This window comes from Haliaeetus albicilla, chromosome 10 (assembly GCF_947461875.1).
Source record: "Haliaeetus albicilla chromosome 10, bHalAlb1.1, whole genome shotgun sequence".
In the NCBI taxonomy this organism is placed as follows: Eukaryota; Metazoa; Chordata; class Aves; order Accipitriformes; family Accipitridae; genus Haliaeetus; species Haliaeetus albicilla.
In genome coordinates this window covers 2,921,263-2,942,807 of record NC_091492.1, presented here as the reverse complement: position 1 = coordinate 2,942,807, position 21,545 = coordinate 2,921,263, and the positions used below count along the sequence as shown (strand labels likewise).

At 67.3% G+C, this 21,545-nt stretch overlaps 1 protein-coding gene across 2 annotated transcripts in view; it reads right to left on the bottom strand.

The window, feature by feature from the left end:
• GSE1 (Gse1 coiled-coil protein) overlaps window positions 1-21,545 on the bottom strand; it is a 102,529-nt gene that overhangs the window by 56,164 nt on the left and 24,820 nt on the right. For both annotated transcript variants that reach the window (XM_069793323.1, XM_069793324.1), the window contains exon 2: window positions 8,789-8,954. In XM_069793323.1, coding sequence (XP_069649424.1) covers window positions 8,789-8,954 — 166 coding nt within the window. The remainder of the gene's footprint in view (window positions 1-8,788; window positions 8,955-21,545) is intronic.

The following is a 21,545-nucleotide window of genomic DNA, read 5'->3' as shown; positions in this document are numbered from 1 at the left end:
CAGAGGAGCTGGAAGGTAAATATTTCAGCGCACAGGCACTGAATGTAAAGGCGTGGGGAGGGGGGTCGGCCTCGGCTTCCCCAGCTCGCCTCGACACGTTCAAATATCCCCTGCCGTAAATCCCGGCCGGCGCTGGGGAAAGGCCGTGGCGCGGATAAAATATGAGCAGATATAAAGCCAGACACCTTTATTGTTCAGCAAAGTCTTCCAACAAGTTATGAACCCACAGCTTGACCCTAACCCATCATCTTGTTATACGGCGGAAACAAAGCCGGTGCCGGGAGCCGGGGCTGGACCGGGGCAGGATGCGGGCGGGAAGGAGCAAAACCCATCCTGCCTCTTCCACGGGGGATATTCGGGTGCAGTTCACCCCCAGCCCTCCCTGCACCCCGCATCTACCGTGCTCCAGCCTGCAAATGGCTGGGGAGAGGCGCCGGCTGTCCTTCGGGACCCTGCCACGTTACAGCGGTGCAAAATCCCCGCAGCCGGGGTTAACGGGAGCGGGACCCCGGCAAAGGCAGCGCCTCGCCGCAGGGTTAACGGGGGACGGTGCTGTGTGCCGTGCCGGGTGGGAGGAAGGAGATTGCATAGCAGGGAGTAACGGCTGCAAACCCGCTGGGGATCCAGAGGGCATTGGGGTGAGCAGAGAGAACCCCCAACAGGGAAAATCCCCCCGGCAGCGCTGGAAAGCCTGCTGGCACCAGGGCTGGGTGTCCAAAGGGGATGGCACGGCACGGTGGGTAGCGCCCCGTGCATCCAAAGGGGATGCATGGCTTGGCACAGCGGGCAAGCAGCAGCGCCAAGCAGCTTTGGGCAGCCCGTGCGTGGCACGCTGTGGTCCAACCGTGCGGCACAGCACGGCACAGCCGGGGACAACCGAAGACACCTGCCTGCAGCTGGGCTGGCTCTGCCGCAGGGCTTTGCCAACTCCCGGCGGGGCTCCGCACCCCAAATATTGGGGAGCGGGCAGGACCATGGAGCAAGGGGTCCTGGGACCCCAAAACCCAAGCACCCAAGTACCAAGCCCCAGCATCGCCGCTAAGCCCCGTTGCAGGGGATTTGGGGGGGAGCAAGGAGGGCGGCCAAGGGGGGCCGTCCGCGGCGAGGAACAGTTAAACGGCCCCCACCCGCACACGAGGCGTGCGGCAACAGGCATCGTCGCACCCTCCCCGAAACACCTGCTAACGCCGCGCTGGCACGGGGCGAGCTCGCCCGGGGCGGGCGGGAGGAGCGGCGGCGGCGGTGGGGAGCGCGCCAGGGCCCGCAGCAAGAAGCGGCATGTCTGCCGCTTGGCAGCACAACAGAGAGCAGGTGACAAGCGCGCCGGCGGTCGCTTTATTACAGGAAGCGAGCACGCAAGCATCTGACGCCGCTCTGCACGAAGAAAGAAGGAAAAAAAAAAAACCACCAGAAAAAAAAAAAATAACAACACCCCCCCTCCTTTTGCCATTAAACCTCCTGCCCCTGGGCACGGGATAGGGGCCCCCGGATGCTGGGGGTGCCCCATTGCAAACCCCACTGCAAAGTTTTTTTTGGGGGGGGGGGGGGGGGAATCAGGCCCCGAGGTCACCCCGTCCTGGTGGCATCACAGCCCAGGCCTCCCCTCCCGCCCCACATGTCCCTGCCAGGGCCAAGCAAATCCCAAGGGAGTAAAAATCCACATGTGTGCGTGCACAAACATTTCTCCTCGGCAAACACTCCCCGAGACAACAAAATTAGCCGGCGCTGCCGCCCCTGCTCCCGCTCCCACGCCGACCCACTCCTCTGACACAGCAATTAGAGGCAGGCATTAATATTTAAATATTGCCAGCTCTGGAGAAGGGAAATCAAATAAAAACACCGGTGTGCCGGCAGCACATCAAGCTCGGCCTCAAACCCCGCTGGGTGCACAGCAGCGGTGGGGGGGGGGGGTGCAGGCTCCCATGCCGTGTCACACCGTGGGGGACACCAGGGCATCGATGCCACGAGGAGAACCCCCTTTCTGGACCAAATCAGTGTGAGCAAGGAGATGGCAAGCAAATGGTGAGCAAGCGGCGAGCGTGCAGCAAACAAGTGGCTAGCGAGCGGCAAGCGAGCAGCAGTGATGCTCCTGCCAGCTCAGCAAGGCTGGGGCGGGGGGGGGCTTCAAAGGCACCCTGACCCCATGCTGGCCACGCTTTAGAGGGGGCATGCACGGCTCCCCGCTCTCTCCCAGCCCTAAAAGCTGCAGGGCTGCAGGGTGCCGGGGCCGAGAGGGGGGGGACACACGCAGCCTGGCCCCCCCCCCCCCCCCCAGGAGTCACCCCTGGTCCCGCGGGTGCTAAGAGGCGGCGTCGGCGCAGCAAAGAGGATTTACTGCTCAACGCAAGGGGCTTTAGAGGCAATAACTTTCCCTCCTCTTGACTTAAATGGATTTTAAACTTCAAAAAGGATAGAGGGGGCAAGCTGCCAAGCGGCCGCCCCCGAAGGGCCGACCCCGCGGGTGCTACGACGGGTGCTGGGGAGGGGGGGGGGTCAAGAAGGGGGCTGCGAGCTGAGCCAGGGCCAACGGCTGAGGCAGATAAGGGCTGGGGGGGGGGGGGGGGGCCATGCCACCCGCTTTTGCAGAAGGCCCCGCGATAAGGCGGCCGCCGTTATCGGCGCGGGAGTGCCGGGGCGCGCTTCCTCCCGCGCCGCCTTGTAACCGCCGGCAGGCAGTGGGGTGCTGGGAAGGAGGTGGTTTATGGGAGGGGGGGGGGGACATTGGGGTGGCCCTGCGGCCCAGCAGCCAGGGCAGCTGAGGCACGAGGCACGGCAAGGGCTATTTCAAGGGCAATCCCGCTGGCAGCCTGCCCGGGCGGCCGTGGCGTGCCAAGCTCCATCCCAGCTGCCCCTTTCCGGATGGGTGCTGGGGCTCAGTGGTGCTGCCTTGTGGCCCCCCCCCCGGGCACCCAGATGACCCCCACCACCACCCCTGCCCGGGGACACCCACCACCCTGCAGGGGGGGTGATGCACCCGAGAAATGCCGGCACACTGGGGGGAGGGGGGGTCTAGGTTGGGTCTCCCCGCCAGGATGCCAAGGCAGAGGCGGGCAAGGGCCATCTCCCCCTGCCCACGCCGCGGGCCGTGATGCCAAACCTTGCACCCGGGGCTCGGGGGCAGAGGGGTGACCCACGGCACCGTGCCCCCCCAAAGCGGGGTGGGAGCACTGCTGCCTTGCACACAGCTGAAGCACGGTCGGTGCAGGCAGAAACCCCCCAGGCACAGCCCACCCAAACCCCCCCGCCCCCAGACCCTGACCTCCACCTACTGCTGCCAGACACCAGGGTGAGGGGCAGAGGGCTGGGGGGGCCCAGAGGAAGGAACAGGAGAGTGAAGATTAAAAAAACGCCCCCCCCCCCCCTCGAGCTGCCCCCCAACCTGCAGCCCCATCCCGGGCGCTGGCACATCAGGAAGCGATAAACCGTCCTGCAGCACCCCCCCTGCACCCCCCCGGCAGGCTGGCCCCCCGCCAAAGCCACTGTCTCTGCTGTAATGCTCTCTGCCCTGCAGCCAACACACACAGAGGCACTTGCAACCAACCACCCCCCCACCCCCCCCAAAAAAAAAAAAAAAAAAAAAAAAAAGGCCCCGGGCGCGCACACTCGTGCGTGCATGCACACGAGCGCAGGCACACAGGGGCGTGCACGCACACGCTGGTGTGCACGCAACCACGTGCACGCTGGTGTGCACGCGCTCCCGCGCACCCCAGTGCGTGCCCAATGAGGGAGGGGGCCAGCCCGCTCGGCTCACGCAACGCTCGCACACGCGTGTGCACAGACACACACCCCCCCCCCAACACACACACTGTGTCGTCCCCCCAAACCCCCAGCCCCGCAAGTAGCCGCTGGCCTTGGCCGGCCAACCCTGCCGTGCCGCCGGCCGTCGTCACACCCGACGCCTCCCCACCAGGTTACACAAACAGGCTGCCAAGCGCACACGCAGCCTGGCGCACGCTCACCGGCCCCACGGCGGCACACCCACAAACCACACCGGCTCACCCCGATGCTCGCACGGGGCCGGCGCGCAGGCGCGAGCTTGCAGGAAGAGGCGACTGCCTTCCCGCTGCCTTTTTCCCTCCATTAACTCCCTCCCGTGGCTCCCAGCTCGTGGCCCGACGTGGCCACCCACACGGCAAGCCCGGCGCCCACACTCCCCCCCCAGCTCCGTGCCCCCCTCGCCTGCGTCGGGATGCCCTGGTCCAAGGGGTTCGGTGCCGGAGGAGGAGGAGGAGGAGGAGGAAGAGAGTCAGCCACTCGCCCTGCTGCACCAAGGGCTGGCAGCGGGCGCTTGCCCAAAGTTTGGGGACAGCAGCCGGCCGCTTGCACCGGCTCCACCGTGCAAAGCAGTCGCACGGACTCGGCGCGACGTAGGGCGCGAACGCGGCGGCGCGGCCGCGCGCGAGCGCGGCACGGCGAAGCGCCGGGCCCCAGGGCGAAGGGCAAGGCAGACGGCGCAGGCAGGGGTGGAAAAGCGAGGATGGAGCAAAGCAATAAACACGGCGGCAGACGATGAGCCGGACGAGACGCCGGGGCCGCGGCATCACCCCGATGTGGCTGCGGTGCCGGGGCTCCGGTTGCGGGGCTCGGTTAGCGACACGGTCCCTCCCCGGTCCCGCGTGTCCAGAAACACGGATAATACAAGAACAACCCGCTCAGGCAGAGTGGGGTGCGTGGGTAAACTGAGGCACGGCCCCGCGGCAGCACCCGGCGCGCTCGGCTCAAGAAACGTACAGGCAGCGAGGCAAGGAGACGTGCCAAGGTCGGTGCCACCAGCCGAGCCCCCAGCACGGCACCGTGCCCTGCCAGCCCACGGGCTGGGCTCCCCCCACGGGGAAATGACCCCAAATATCTCTGTGGCAATGCGGGACACGGGGACCGAGCACCTTGGCTGACACTGGACCTTGAGGCCGCAGCACCCAGCAGGTCTCGTCTCCCCCCAACATCCCCCAGCTGGACCCCCAAATCCAGGGTGACCTCCATCCCTCACGCCGTGGGGTCCCCCAAGCCCCACACGACGGGGTCCCCCAAACGCAGGGCGACCTCCTTCCCCTAAGCCGTGGGGTTCCCCCCGCTCCGGGGTGACCTCAGTCCTCCACACAACGGGGTCCCCCAAACCCAGGGCGACCTCTGTCCCTCACATCGCACAGACCCCCAACCCCAGGGTGACCTCTGTCCTCCACACCACGGGGGTCTCTCAACCCCAGGGTGACCTTTGTCCCCCCCCCACCGTGGGCTCCCCTCCCAGGCCCTGGGTGACCTCTATCCCTCACATGATGGGGTCCCCCGACTCCAGGGCAACCTCCAACCCCCACACCAGGGGTCCCCCAACTCTAGGGTGACCTCTATCCCCCACACCAGGGGTCTCCCTCCCCCAGGGTGACCTCCAACCCCCACACCAGGGGTCCCCCAACTCCAGGGCGACCTCCAACCCCCACACCAGGGGTCTCCCTCCCCCAGGGCGACCTCCAACCCCCACACCAGGTGTCCCTCAACCCCAGGGTGACCTCCAACTCCCACGCCAGGGGTCCCCCAACTGCACGGTGACCTCTATCCCCCACACGACGGGGTCCCCCAACTCCAGGGTGACCTCCAACCCCCACACGACGGGGTCCCCCGACTCCAGGACGACCTCCAACCCCCACGCCAGGGGTCCCCCAACTGCACGGTGACCTCTATCCCCCACACGATGGGGTCCCCCGACTCCAGGGCGACCTCCAACCCCCACACGACAGGGTCCCCCAACCCCAAGGCGACCTCCAACCCCCCCCACAACGGCATCCCCCCAAACCCAGGGCGACCTCCTTCCTTCCCCTACACCACAGGATCCCCCCAAACTCCGGCGTGACCTCCATCCTCCACACCCCGGGGGGGGGGGTCTCTCAACCCCAGCGTGACCTCTGTGTCCCCCCAACCCCACAGTGACACCCCCCCCCATTGGAGGCGACGTGTGGGGGGGTGCAGCACTCACTCACCCGCGGGCCGCGCCGTCCAGCGGGGGCTGCGCTCCTCCATGGGCAGAGCGGTGGAGGGAGCCGAGCCGAGCCGAGCCGATTTTTTTTTTTTTCTCTCCCCCCCCCCCCCAGCGCCGCTTCCTGCTTCCCTCGGCGCCCGCCCGCCGCCCCGGGAGCCGCACGGCTGGAGCGTGACTCACCGGGGGCCGGGCCGGGCAGGGCAGGGCCCCGACGGGGGCGGAGGACGACGGGGGGGGGGGGGGAACGGGAGGTTGGCACCTTCCCCCCCCCCCCTTTGAGGAAGGGAGGTAGGGGGTGTCCCCTAAAAGGGATGCTGAGGGAGGGGTGACCTCCCTATGGGGGTCGCGGGGCAGCATCGGGGTGCCCCCCCCCCCCCCAAGAATTAGGGTGATGGGGGGTGACGGCCCTGATGGATGCCTGTGTCAGGCACCGATGGGGGAAAAAAGATTGGGGTGGCATCCGGCCCTTTGACCCCCCCCCCCCCCAAAACCGCCAAAGAGGCTCTGGGATAACCCCAAAGCTCAGAGCCCGATCCATCCTGCCGGTGGTCCCGAGCGCGGACCCTGCGGAGATAAGGGGGGTTCCCACAACAGACCCCCCGCAATGCCCCGCGCCCGCCCCCCCCCCCGCACTGGGTGCAGTTAGGGGGGACAGAAGTGTCCCCTGCGGGTGGGGAAGGGGGTGGTCACCCCACCGTCACCCCGCGGGCTTTGGGAGTTCGGAGACACCAGTGAAACGAGCGGGGTGGGGCTCAGCCCACTGGGGAGCGGAGGAAGTTGCGGATCATGACGAGCCGTGCCAGTCGGCTCCGCGTGCCGGACAGGCTCGGCAGGCTCGGACAAGGCAGGACCCCGATCCTCCCCGGGCAGAAGGGAGGTTTCCGCAAGGAATCCGGTCCCGGAGCTGCCGGCCACGAACGTGCACCTCTGCGGGAGGAGATGCAGGCCACGACAGGGGCACCCAGCTGACCCCAAGCAAGCTGCCACACCGCCACGCACACCCCCCCACCCCCCCACCCGAGACCCGTCCCGGCTCACCCTCGTCTCCGTTTCCCCTCCATCCTCCTCCTCTTCCTCCAACAGGCCCCACTGCCCGCGGTGCCGGTGCTGCCCGTGGCGCTGGTGCTGCCCGCTGCCTCCCCCAGTCCTCCTCGCCAGCAGCACCAGCGCTTCCCCCCCCCCACTCCCTTTTCCCGTTCTATTTTAAATTTTTATTGCATTCTTTTTAAAGAATACAGAGGAACAAATGCCCTTATCAGCAATTCTCACAAGGTATAAAGAGCCGCTTTTATCTCCCTGCCTTTACTAATCTAGAGCGAGCCAATGCCTGTTAATTTTTTAATTTTCCTAGTGAATGCATTTGTGGCTTTGTCAGCATCCATCCGCACACGCGCTCTCCTCCGCACCCCAGCCCGGCGACCCCGGCACGGGATTGCCGCCGTGCCGGCAGAGCGGTGGCAAGCACGGCTCACGGTTTTGCAACCATGAAGGAGTTCCGCGCGCCGGGAAGTCCTGCGTGTCACGCGAGGCTCACCGGGACACCCTGGGATGCGCCACCGGCTGGGAAGCCCCAACATACGGCGGTAATCCCGGGGATGCCAACCCGGCTCTGCCTGGCCACAGCACAGGCGGCAAGCGCCACGGGGGACGCTGCCGGAGCGGGTCTCCATCCATCCTCGGCACGGGGGTGGATTCCCGCGCCGAGCCGGCCAGCCATCACCGTCACCCGCTCCGGCCGCGGTCCCCGCGGAGGCACCGGGGGGGTTCACCCCCATCCCTCCCGGGGAAGGGAGGGCGGGCGCAGGCTGCCCGCACACCGGGGCTGGGAGCGCCGGCAGCCGGCCGCGGTGCGCAGATGAGATGTGGCAGGCGTGTAACAAGCCATTAGTCACTGTCACCTTTGCCCGGCAGCCACTGGCAGGGTAATAAATCCAAGAGCTGACTCCGGCAGGCCCGTTCCAGGCCACGGCTCCCAGCTTGCCTCCGCGTCGCTGCCGGCTGGGCTGTGAGCAGCTTGCAAATGCATCCCGGTGTCCCCCCATCCCGGGGGGACCCAGTGCTTTGCGGGGTCCCAAACCGGGGCCAAATCCCCGCGGGGGCTGATGGATGGCCGACACGGGCCACCGAGTCCCCGGCAAGTGCCCCTTCTCGGGGACGTGGGGGGGTCACAAGTCCCCCCCTCCCGCCAAGAAGCTCCCTTGCCCCACGGAGGCAGCGCTGCCCGTCCCGGTTCCCTGCCCGTCCCGGCTCCCTGCCCGCTCTGGTTCCCTGCCCGCTGCACCTTGCGGTTCCCGGCTCTTCCCAACCCAACGCTAGGAACCGGCATCGGCAGTTGCTGCCAGATCAAAGCAGCCTGGCGTGGCACGGCGCGGCACAGCACAGCACGGCGCGCCCGCCGGGAAGGGCTGGCAAACAAGCCGGTCCAGGGAGGTGGCAGGCGGGAAGCACGCGTGATACCTCTCCCAAAAATGCTGCCGCTCCTGACGGACGGGGCAGCCGAGTCCTGGGAGCCGCGGCCCGGCCCAGCCCCGGGGGCCCCCCAAGCTCCCCGGCGCGGCCGGCCCAACGCCGCGGCTCTCCCCGGCGCCCACGGCCTGACTCACGGCCCCGGGGACGACGGGCAGGGACCGAGGTGCCGTCAGGGTCACCTCCCCGGCAGGGCTGTGGGTTTCGGAGCCCCAACCCCAAACCGTTGGGTACAAGCCTTTGCCGGGAGACCCAAGCCGCGGCGGGCTGGCGGTGCACCCCGCGGCGGGGCAGGGGATGGTCCTTGGGGACGGCGTTCCCGCAACCCCCCCCCCAGCATCCATCACCTACTTGTGGCTCCAGCGTCCACGCTCTCCACATCCAAAGCCGTCCGCTGGCCGATGTCCGGGACGACGCTGCCGCCCGTCCCCGGGCTCTCCCCGGTGCTGGCCACCCGGTGCCGGGACTCGCCGGCCGCAGGTTTGGCGGCGGCTGTCTCGAGGGACGAAGAGGACGCCTGGAAAAAAAGCGAGACAGAGACTCAGCGCTTTTCCCTTCCCCGGCTTGAGCGTGGCAGGGCCGGAGAACCGCCGGCACGGGTGGGGGGCACGGGGTAGGGGGACGACGACGACGACGACGACGGGGGCACACGGACACAGGATGCTTTTGTTTTCCTGCCAGCCGGTGCACGTGGCCGGCGCGGGGAGCCGCACGCCAGCCTGCACCGCGGGGCTACAGCTGGATCCGGCCGATGGCTCCCAGCGCGGCCAGACAAGAAAGGCTGGAGGGGGGGGAGAGGACATGAATCAAAGCGGCGTCCCCTTGCTCGCCGGCGGCAGCTGGCCGGTTAGGCAGCTCCCGATTACTCAACCGGGCAGTGTTTACTCGAGATCAACAACTCCCCCATCGCCGTCTCCGCCGGGCCGGCGAGGCGAACGTGCCGCAGGGATGGGGACGGTGTTGCCGCTGCTCCTCGCTGGGTTTGGGGATGGTCCCCCTCCCCGACCCCCGGCGTCCCATGTTTGTTGTAGCTGTCATCCTCCCGCGTCAGGCGCGCCCAACACGCACAGCTTGGGCTGTCGCCGCTTCTGTTTATCTTTCATAAAACGACAGCCAGCGACGCCGCACGCATCCCGGCACCGCCACACCACTCCGGGACAGACGCACGGACAACCCAGCCTCAGGTCCGAGGAGGTCCCCGGGATGCTGCGCCCACCCCGGGCACGGCGGGATGCGGGCGACCTCCCCTCCTGCCATAGGGGACACTCATAGGGGACACCTCGCTCTCGATTTGAGGACTTTAGGATCAGGGTTGCAGCACAGCCAAGGATTTTACATTCATCCCATTTTCCTTGGGATTAGTCCTATGAACACGGAGAGCCAAAGCGTGGTAGATGGTAGGTGAATTTTTTGCTGGGAAGCCCTTAGACTCAATGAGCCACGCACGCGAGCGGACGTATAAATTTACCGTTTGCTTCCTGGAAAGGTTTAATTTATGGAATCCATATGGCAGCGCCACACAACCGCGAGCGCTCGGCACATCCTGCAAGTCCTCGAGTGCCACCACGTACCGGCTCCAATTGGCGGGGTGCCACCGGCTGCCCCGGCGATGGCAGGATGCTCTTCTCTTCCCCAACGATAAACAGAAGGCGACTGCCACAGCGGGCAGGGGACAATCCCAGAGACAGGTCCCCATTCCCAAAAGCTTGGCGTGGGATCCCTGGAGACAGCAGGGACACATCCCTGGGGTCCCAGGGGGGATGCTGTGCCACCGTTCCTCCTCCCGGGGCGATGCCACCGGCAGCTGCAGGCAGCAATCCCCTACCTGTGGGCACGGGAAAGGGCTGGGGCGCACTTTGATACCAGGAGCAACTAATCATTAATTAGCATTAATCATCCCCCATCATGCATCACAGCAGCATTGGGCAAGATGTGGTCACGGAGGGCTGGGCCGGGGTCGCGGTGGGAAGGCGGATTTCGGCAGTGGGTTACCGGGCCAAGGCTGGCACCCTTCTGCTCTCCAGGGAGCCCCAGCAGCCCCCCCAGACCCCAACCCACCCGTCGACCCTATGGCGGTGGCAGCCCTCCACCCTTTCTATTTTCCTGCCAGGGGATGCCGAGATGCAAAAGCACCTGAGATGGGTCCTACCGGCCCAAGGGGCAGCCAGGATCCGTCCCCCCCTCACCGTCTGTGCCCCCTGGGACCCCCCAGGCAGCAGCCGGAGCCGGAGCACCGGCCACCTCCTTGCTTTAACTTCACCCCCCACTATCTGTCAGCAAATCATCCCCGGTTACACAGATAAGGAATAATTGATGCAAAGGAGCCATCTGTTTGCGAACACGGAATATCTGCTCAATTAGGAGGGATCTGTCCACCCAGATAAAGCATCGCAGCAGCCCCTCGGAGTGGGGGGGGCCTCCCTCCCCAACCACGTCCTCAAAGACTCACCCGCAATTAGAGGCGAGCGGGTTGATTTGGGTGCTAATTTGCTAAGCAGCACCCTGAGGTGCTTGGGCAGAGGCTGAGAGGGAAGGGTGCTCTACCACCAAGCACTGAAATTCGAGGTGGGGGCTGGCAGCTCCCCCACGTCCCACCGTGGCAATGCTCTGCCCATCCCGGCCCGGGGCTCGGGGAGATGCACGTCCCCACAGGTGGAAAGAGGGGGCCAGCCGGCCAAACGGTGCTGAGCTGAGGCCGGCCTGCTCATTGCATGGGTGGCTGTCTGCAGAAACGCACCGAGGGAGCCTGCACACGGACAGACGGACTCGAGGGTGAGCCTGCAACAGCTCACAGCACGCACCGGCCACGCACAGCCCCGGCGGGGACCAGGGCCACGGGGCACGGCCCCCGGGCAGGGTCGAGGTCCAGCGTTAGGTGTGCGGCGAGGTGACAGCAATGCGACAGCGTTATGTGACGTTATTACCATGGGAAAAATCGAGCTGGCAGGCAGGCGAGGGCTGCAAGCCAGGGGAGACAGGCAGGGATGGCAGGGCAGCTCCGCAGGTGACAAAAACGGGGGAGAAAAGGATGAAACGGGGGAGAAACGGATGGCCTCACGGCACGGCACTCCCTCAAAATTCCCCTGTGTGGCATCCGCCTCCGTCTCCCCTGGCAGATCCTTGGTACAAAGGACACGGAGAGCTCGAGCCGGCTCGAAACACAGCCACTGGCCTTGATGGACAGGCAGGGAGAGGCACTGCCAGACCCCGTGTCACCCGTGCCCCCCACCACCGGCGCGGCAGCACCGCGATGCCCCACCTGCCCTCGGCTCGGTGCCCGGCGCCGGCAGCTTCGCAGCCGGGGAACACGACAGCGGCAAGGGCAGGGAGCGGTGTCCCCGAGTCCGTCCCTCCCTGCCAAGGGCACATTCCTTCTGCTCCCGTCACCGGGATAAATACCTGCCGCGCCACCCGGCTCTCTCCCCCCCGGCCCTGGCTTCGGGATGGCGGTGACAGAGCGGGAAAGCAAACGGCCGCGGCGGCTCTCCGGCGAGAGATCCGGCACGCAGGCGGCCGCACCGGCGCGTTTCCTCTGCCTTCGGGACACCAGAAAACGCGGCTTCCCCATTCCACCTCCCCTACGCCTCGCTTGCCGCCGGGGCGGGCGGTGGCACCGGCAGCGGCGATGCCGCCCGTGGGGATGCCGCCCACGGGGCACCGCGGGCACGGCAAACCCCGCTTTCCCCCCGCACCCCGGCAGCATCGCAGCCCCAACCTCCGCTTTCCCGGGTGGTAGCACCCTGGAAACCCCCCGTGCTCCCAGCAGGCAGGGCACCGGGGGTGGATGCGGTCGTGGCACTTCGCCTCTTGGCTGGCATCACCCCGGCGGGGCGGCGGGCACGGAGCCCGGCGAGCACCGGCACAGCTGCGCCGGCGACGGTTTTTGGCACGGCCTGCAGGCGAGCACCCACGAGAGAGCGAGGGCCGAGGCGGGGAGGATGCTCGGCACGGAGGGGCCGCATCCTGCACCTCCGGGGGGATGCAGAAAGCCGGCTGCAGAAGGAGAAGCCTCGGCACGGGGGAAGCAGCGCACCCCAGCACCCGGTTGCAAGGCTGGGGGGGGGATGAACCCCCGCCACCCCGCTCCCCCCCAGGCCTGCGAGGCGGTGCTCAGAATAAAAGATGGTTTTGGAGTGTTTGGGGCTGCGGCGAGCGGGCTCCCCCCGGTTCCCTTTGTCGGTGAGGCCGCTGAGCCCTCGGCTCACGCTGGGGCTTTATCACCACCGCCGCGGGCACAGCCCCAGCCGCGTGTTCGCCCAGGCGGTTTCAGCTGCTCTTCCCTTCAGGAAGCCTTCGCCCTCCTCCTCCTCCTCTTCCCAGCAGCCTGAAATCAGAGGGTTTTCCCCCAAAAGGAGGCTTGTGCCCGGAGAGCTGGTGCAGCGGGCGTCCCCGCCGGTGGCACGGCTCGGCACCCCGCGGGTCTCTGCCACCCCGGTGGGTGCCCGCAGGAGGGGCGGTGGCCAGATGGGCGCATCCCCGCCGTCGCCGTGTTTCAAGTTTCTCAGCCATGTTTGCTGGCGGAAAGTTGGAACCTGCAATTACAGCTGTGCTAACCCCTCATTAAAAATGGGAAGGGGGAGAGGAAAAAAAAAAAAAAAAAAAGGGAAAGAAACAAAAGGCTCCAGAGACAGACACGGTGCCGTTAACCCTTCCCAAGCTGGGGATGTGCCCAACCCAGGGCCCCCCCCCAAAAAAAAAAATTAATACGGCTGCAGGGATCCGCTGGTGACGCCGTGTGCTGGGGGTGCATCGCTCCCCACTCGGATCCCCCCACCCCACCCCGACTCCGTGTCCCGGCGAAGCCGTCTGTGCCGTGGCATGGCCCAACCCGCCGGCGGCACCTGCGTGGGCACAGCCGCGGCTGTGCCGGAGCCGTTTGTCACGGCGGGGCTGCGGTTCCCGCTCGCTCTCCAGCAGCGACACCGTGACGCCTGCTGCAGGAGCCCACACAATATGTTCGCACTCATCTCGCAGCTGCCCCCAGACAGCCCGAGGTGCCGCGCTCCTCCCCGGCGCGGGGGCCGGTGGGTGCCGGCAGAGCCGCGGCGCGCCGGCGAGCCCAGGGAGGGAACCGGCAACGGGGGGCGAGCGGGGATGGAGATGGGGGCTAGAACGGGCGACGCCGGAGACCGCGGTCGGGCCGGACGCCGCACGGGAAGACGATGCTGGAAAAGCCGCCGGCACCGAAAAAAAGGTCCCAAGCGCCAGGCTGTGCCACGAGCCTGGGGAACGCCAGGCGAGGGGAAAGGCCTGACCCTGACCCCCGTGTCACCGCAAGCCCCCTTCCCACCCCACCACCGTGCCGGCCAAGCAGGTTTGCAACCACCCACCCGCCGGCATGGCGGAGGAAGCGCCCTGCGGAAGCGGGGTGCAGCGCCGCCCCGCTCGCTGTCGTTTTTGGGGTGGAGGATGGAGGGGGGGAGGCCCCCAGGAGCCCGTTCCCGGTGAGGGTCTGATCCTGGCGCCCACCCCAGCGCGGTCGCATCCCCCGCCTCGCATCCCCATCCCTGGGGAGCGGCGGGTCCCCGCGTCGCCCTCCCACCGCCGCCATCCCCCCCCCCTTGGCGACACCATCTCACCCGCCGCGGCCGCAGCGGCTCTGACAGCCAGCTAACGAGCTGCAGGCAGCAATTTGGGTTATATATAGCCCCAAAGTGACTGCATCTAATTGCTCCAGCACGTACCGGCCCCGCCGCGGGGTCCGGGTGCTGGGCGCAGAGGAACGGGGTGGGTGGCACGTGCTCCGTGTGTCCCCCGCTCCCCTGCCCTCACCCCGTGTGACCCCCCCCAAACCTCCCCTGGCCCCCCCCCGGGCTGACGGGGCGCGAGCATCGCCCCATCCCATGCCGGCCCCGGGAAACGGGGCTGTTCTCGCCGGCTTTGTGCCGGGGCCGTAAGCGGCTTTGGCTAAAGCCGCCGTCCCAGCCCGACTCAGCCAGAGAGGCCCTAAGGAGCTTTTGTCCCCTCTCATTAAGGGGTTTCGGCCGGGGGGCCGCGGGGTGCAGCACCCGACACCCCTCTCGCCCGCCGGCTTCCAACCAGCTGCTCCGGCAGCCCCGGGAGGGAGGAACGGAGGGAGGGCGGTGGTCCTGCCACCGATGTGTCCCCCCCCCCTTTTCGGCCCTTTGTGGCAGCAGCCCCCATCCCCTCGCAGCAGCTGCCAGGCGAGGCGGCGGGCGCGCAGATGCGGCCGGGCGGTGAAGGCGGGGGGGTGATGGTGGTGATGGTGGCGGTGGTGGTGATGGTGGGGGTCCCCCGCGGCGGCTCCCCATGCCGGCGGGGTGAGAGGCGGCCCCCCTCTCGCCTCAGCCGTCGGCGGGGAGGGGAGCCAGAGCCGAAATTGTTTGCCAGCTTCCTCGAGACGGCACAATGGAGGGCGCGCAGGCGGATCCGGGGTCAGGGGTGAGAGCAGCAATAAGTGGTTTATGCCTTTTGTGAAGAGGCTGAACTGACAGCTCGCTGGATTAACAAAGACGTCCTCTGTTCCCGGGCAGGTCATGTGGAAAGCGCTGCGCCGACCCCTGTCACTTCTTTTTTTTGCAAGAACAGACATTTGTTCGCCAGCGAACGGGGAGGTGATGGAGGGGGAGGCGGGGGGGGGGTGGCGGGGGGGGCACGCAGCCGCTCGCTCCCGGCTTTCCCCGAGCTCCTCTGGGGCTCTGGGTGTTGGGACCGGCGGCCGCTGGCTGCTTCGGCAGCTCCGGCCGCACCGCGTCCTCTCCCGTGCCTCAGTTTCCCCAGGTTGGGGGATGAGCCGTGGCTGGTGGCGATGCGCGAGGCCCCCGTGGGATGCCAGCACCTCCACCCCGCTGCCCGGGCAGTGCTGGGTCCCGTGTCGGCCCAATTCCACACCAACAGGCCCCCACACTCGCCACCCCATCACCCTGGGGCCAGAGAGGCTGGGCAGGATGGGACCCGCACCCTGCTCGGTGCCAGAGCAGCCCCTGTCCCACTGTGGGGACGCAAAGTTCTTGCGTATGTCTGCCGGTCCCTGCCAGGCTGGGAAATGTTCCCTCCACCCTGCTTTCAAGGTGGGGAAACTGAGGCAGGGGACGATGTGAGCATCCCATCCACGCACAGACAGCAGGGCTGGCAGCAGCACCTCCGCTCTTGGCGCTGAAAGGGGACCTGGGCCTGCATGGAACAACCAGCCCTCCCAAATCTGCAAGGATTTCCCCAAGGCTGTGCGGCACAGACCCTTTGCCGTCATCATTAGACTCCAGAGTAAACAGCTGAAATAATAGCGCCTTTCCACACTGAAACAAACTACTCTGGCCGGACCAGTGACCCCCCCCGGCCTCGGTTGCCCCAGCAGCTCCCACCTCCCTCTGCCACCATGCCACAGCCCTGGCTCCAGGCCAGCGCTGCCTCTGTCCCCCTGGGACCACAGGGCCCCAGGCTGGGAGGGGAGGGATGCAGCTCGCTGCGGAGCAGGGCCTTCCACCCAAATCCTGCAGACACCCCATGGGACGTGCTGCTGCCCAGCCGCGGGGCCCTGCTCCATCCCGCCGCGTTCCCCATCCCCATCTCGGGGACACCACGACCCTGCAAGCCAGCGCGGCGCCCAGCTCACCCACCTCCAGCTCCGGAGCCGCCGGGCAGTCTGCGGCCGCCGTCCCCTCCCTGTCACCCTAAATACCTGCTGCGGGGAGAGGCGGCTGCCCCAAGGGGCTTTTCATTCTGGAAAATCCCACCCACCCCACGGCGGCTCATGTTTTCGGGGCATTCCCACACGTACAAAGCCCCACGGGGGTAAACTGAGGCAAGGAGGAGCAGCCGCGTTGGTGCAAGGCTCTGCCAGGCTCACCACGCCGGGGGCGAGGGGACCCGAATGGGGGACCCCATCCATTCGGGGGGGGAGGGGGCAGGTCACGGCAATCACCCGTGGGGCAAAAGCCCTCGCCTCCCTCGGCGCGGGTCCCGGCGAGGGCCACACGCCGGCCGGGCAATCAGCTTGGGACGCGGTGGCATTAAAGCCTCAATCTGTGCCCCCCCCCGCGTCCCCCTTCTTCATCCAGCCAGGCGGCTTAGCGTGCCGGTTCTCAGCTCCCGCCTGCCATCTAAAGACGGACTTACCGCCAGGTCCGGCGCTTCGGTAAGCCGCAGATTAAACGCGCACCATCTGCAAGGGGAAACTTTAATGCAGGATAATACCTGGAGCGCACACTCTGCCGTGTCACCGCACGCCCCGGGCCACGCCAAGGCGGGTGGGCACAGAGCCCCTCGGTGGCACGATGTCCCTTAGCGGCACCATGCCCCTCAGCGGGGATTTGGAGGGCTTTGCACGTGCGAGCGGTACCCAAGCTAGATGTCCCCATCGTCCCCGCTGTCCCCCCCCCCGGCACAGCCCCCCGAGGACCCACATCTGGCTGGGGTGGGGGGCTGCACCCCCAGCCAGCCCCTGTGTCCCCCCTGGGGCAGCCACCCCCAGGCAGGGGACACCCAGGCGCTCGGGGCGGTTCAGCCACCACCCCACCTTATTAATTACTTTAAGCGATTACGAGTTTCTTCGTCAGGACAGGAGATTAGACCCTGCAGCTGGGAGCCATCTTCCCCCACATCCCTCCTGCCCGAGGGGACAACATGGAGCGGGGGGGGGGGCTGCTCTGTCCTCCATTTTTAGGAGCAAATCCCACCATCTCCAGCCCCACAAAGGTGGCCCAGGTGCCCTCTGTGTCCCCCCCCAGCTCAACGAAGCCCCCAGGGACACCCAGGCCAGCAGCATCACCTGGGGTGCAGCGGGGACACGGGGTCACCCAGGCTGTCCCCAGTGATGGGGGACACACACACACGCAGTGGCAGAAGGGACACCAGGTTCCACTCAGCAGCGAGGAGGGGTGCCGGTGGGGGACAGCGCACCCCAAAAGTGGGTGGGGGAGGATGAGGCACCCGCTTGCCGACTCAGCACCCTGATGAATTATACCGGATTACAGGTCCCTGGTCAGGTCAGCGGGGAAAGGAGCCAAAGAGGCTCTCCGCCTCCCGACCCGCTCCTGCCGGAGAATTTACGGCCAGGACTCCGCGACAGGCTGAGTAATTAGTACCGGGCGGGAGATGGCTGAATCAGCACCCAGTAATCGGAACGGAAGGGATGGAGCTGGAGGAGGGGGGATCGTGCAGCCCCAAGCTGGGGGGGGCTGTGGGACCGACAGTGGCCCCCCCTGGGATACAGGGGCAATGGGTGACCCAGCAGAACCTGCCAGCTGGGGGGGGTCATCCCTACGGCTGCGAGCATCGAGGGAAAGCCGGCTAGCTCAGCATCCCATCCCCAACCTGCTCTGGCCCAGCATCTCTTGAGTCGGTCCCTCGAGGTGTCACTTCGGGAACACCCCAGGACGCAGCTATGGCACGCAAAAGCCCCCCCCCCATCCCGTTTGCTTCAACACGAGCATCGCTCTGGTCCTCCCTTCGCGGCCTGGATGCTGCATCCCAGGATGCCGGAGCCCTGGGATGCCCGAGCATCCGCCCAACCGTGCCTGGGCATCGATTTACCGGGGTTGGGAACGGCAGGGCTGGCTCCCTGGTAAAGCCAACCCCTGCTCCGCGGTTGATTACAGCCATTTCCCTGCCCGTTCCCCCTCCCTGCTGTCTCCCTCCTGCCTCCGTCTGCTGCCTGGTTTTACGAGGGCCATTTCCAAGAGGTCGCTGGAAATAGATTTTTATCACCTCATGATAAATATCATTTACGGTGACATTACTGCTCCAAGCAGCCATTGCAGAGGAGGGAGGAGAGGCGGGCAGGCGGACGCCCACTCATAGCCCCCAGCTCCGCGGGGCACCGGCTGGGCCCTTTCTCGTCCCCGTCCCCATCCCCGCAGGTTCGGGCAGCGCCAAGCCTCGACACCATCCATCTACCCAGGCGGCACGAACAGAGGGAGCCGCATCATTAGCCCCGCGTGCCATTAAGCACTTAAAAAGCCATAGGAATAAGCCGCGCCATTAGCTGACAAGCGAGCTGGGAGGGGAGGGATGCACGGTAGCGGTGGGGGGAACCGAGCGTGGACCGGGGGATCTCACCGCCCCACATGCCGCGGGGTACCCGCAAATCCCCCGGGAGAGATGCTCCAGTGTGCGCGGGGAGGGCAGGTAGAACAGCCCCCTCCTGCACACAGCTCCAGGGTGGAAAACCAGGGGCTTTCAGAGCTGACACATCACTTCTGCAGGGGTGAAGCCGCTGGGCACCCCTCCAGAGGGACTTTTCGGCAGGGCAGGGAGAACCAGCTCCCCGCTTGTCCCCCCCCCGAGCCCGCCCCGGCCAGGCTTTGCTTTAGGGACGGAGCCGGTGCAGACACCCAGGAGAAAAAAAGCCACCGCCGGGCTGAGAACTGCAAACTCATGACAGCCACGGCACCGGGTGTTGCAACCCTGCGCAGAGGCGATCCGGCGGCCCAGGGGAGCACGGGTCCTGCCCCGGCCGAGCCTGCAAGGCAGGACGGCTGCCAAGCCGTGCCCACAGGCAGCTGCCTCTGGAAAAGGGCACGGCGGCGGGCAGGGGGCCAAGGCCAACCCGCTGCCCGCGCCAGCCCCACCACACACAGCGCCGGGCGCCGGCCACCCCCGCAGGGGAACAATCGCCCCTTTCACCAGTGCCGAGGCGGGAGTGGATGGTGGGGGGGTGTCACCTGCGGGGACAGAGCCAGGGTCCCCAAAGTGCCCCCCCCACCACCCAGCGCAGAGCAGCCCTGCAAAAGCAGGGGTGAAGTACGGCAAGCGAGCCCCGCCGCGGCGCCGGCAGGGAGAGCCAGCCTGCAACACCCGGCAAAGAGCAACCCTCGCCCACGGGCAGAGAGCGCGGCAACGCCAGCCCGTGCCAAGAATCCTGTTTTCTCTCCCCCAGCCCTGGCTCCCTTCAGGCAAGCCGCCTCCTGCCTCGCTGCCTCAGTTTCCCCCCCTGCCAGCACCCGAGGAGCTGGCAGGGATGCCGGGGGTACGGGCAAGGGGGGTGGGGGAGCCCAGCCCGCTGTTTTCGGATGCTTCTTGCGACACGCGGCGCAAACCCGCCGCGGCGCGGAGCCTCGGCGTCTCGCTTGGCAAGCGGCCCCGCGGCGTGGGGCCGGGAGGGAGGGAGGGAGCTGGGCTTTGTATGGGGACAAGCCCCGGCGAGACAGCGGCAGCGGCCACCTGCCGCGGCGGCACGGCCCCTCCTCTGCCCCCTGCACCCGGCGGGTAGAAAAAAAGCCAAAAAACCCAAAAAGGGACAGCCCGGCCACCCCAGCAGCACAGGGGGCTGCGTGGGGACAGCCAGCCCCACACGCGGGGTGCCGCTGGAATGGCATCCACCCTGTGTGTGTGTGTCCCCCCCCCCGCAGCAAAGCCGTCACCTCGCTGCCAGGACACGCGCGTGGGTCAGCCGGCGTTGCCCCCCATGCCATCACCCCTGCCGAGGCCGCGCCAGCAGCTGGCACCGTCCCCCAATGCCACGTCGTCCCCCCCCCAGCACGTGGGGCACCCCCCAGGAACGAGGGGGTCCTTCGTCCGCCCCCGGGAGACCCCCACGGCAGGCAACGCGCCCGGGATGCCCAGCGGCGAGACGCGTGCCGAGCCAGCTGCCTCCAGCGAGCACGAAAGGGGGGTTTGTTCGACCCGGCGAGCGGTTCGGTGGCCCCCCCGGGGTCGGCTCTCGCCACGGCCTCGTGGCTCCCGGCACGCAGGAGCCACCGCCGGTGGCCAGCTACAGCCCGGCAGGGCCACCTGGCCGGCGGTCACGCCGACCTTATGTGTCACTTGCAGGGAGAGCCTGTGCCCCGCCGCCAGCCCAGCGCTTGGCCCGGCGCACGGCTCCTGCGGCCAAGGCATGCCCCGCGGCTTGGCACCCATCCTGCCTGCGGCCCCCACCGCCCACCCGCCCTCCTCTCCTCGGGGCTGGCGGTGCGGACGGACGGACAGATGGCAACAGCGCAGACTCCTACTTGCCCTGCCCCAAGCCCTGGGGTGAAGGTTTGGGCATCTGCCCATGCTGGGGTGCGGGGGGGGGCAAGGGCAGAGGCAGCGAAGGGTGGGCAGTGCCCGCTCCCAGGGTCACCCACCCATAAGCATCCCTCCGGGACCCACGGCTCCAACCTCCACACACCCAGCTGAGTACCTGGGGGGTGCGGGGGGGGCAAGCTTTGCCCCCCCATCATCCACAAACAGAGCTTCGCACTGCCAGGGAGGCAGCGGCCACGGGGACCAAACCCCTTCGCCCCCCATCCCAAGCACCGCTGCCCCCCACCCCGGCAGGCCAGACCCGAACCCCCCCCGAAGGATGATACATGTGCTGCAGCCCCTCAGTTGGGGTCCCCCACCCTGCGCACCCCCAGAGAGCTCCGTGCAGGCCTGCTGGGGGTGCAGAAAGCCCATTTTACTACTTTAAAAAATAAATAAATAAATAAAATATAAAAACTCCCATCAGCGGAGGGAGCCTGCTCCCCCAGCACCGCGCAAAGTTTGCAGCAAGTTGTGCAGAGCCCCCCCCCCCCCCATTTTGGGTACCATCGGCAGGTTGGGGTGCCGCAGGGATCCCACCGCTTGCATGTGTGTGTGTCCCCCCCTCGGTGCGCTCCCACCTCGGGACAACACCCCCCCCCCCCCAACCTCGCATCTGGTGGCGAGGGGGGGGACCACAAAACACCCGCAACAAGTCCCAGGAGCATGGGGGGGGGTGCTACAACCTCCTCCACCACCCCACTCCCCCTTTAGTAAGGACCCCCCCCACCTCAAGGGCTGGCGCGGTGCCCCCCCCCCCCAACACACACATACTCCGGCAGGGCTGGGGGGGTCGGGGGGGGGTGTTGAGGAGTTCCAGGCAGCTGCCTGCCCTTGCACCTACCTGTGCGGCAGCGGCAGGAGCGGTGACCCCGCGCAGCCCCGCCGGCGGCAGCGGAGCGGGAGGAGGCAGCGCCGCGCACACGCACACGCACGATCAAATCCCGAGCCGCCGGCGAGAGGCGGAGGAGGGGGGGTGGGGGGGGTGGTGATGGTGGGGTGGGGGTCAGGGAAATTAATAAGGGAGAAAAAGGCACTTTAAACCAACACCCCCCCCCCCCCCTCCGCGGGGCTCGCCACTGTGCTGCGGGGGTGGCTGGAGGGTGGCGCTGGAGGGGGGGGGGATCAAAGGCTGGGGGGGGGG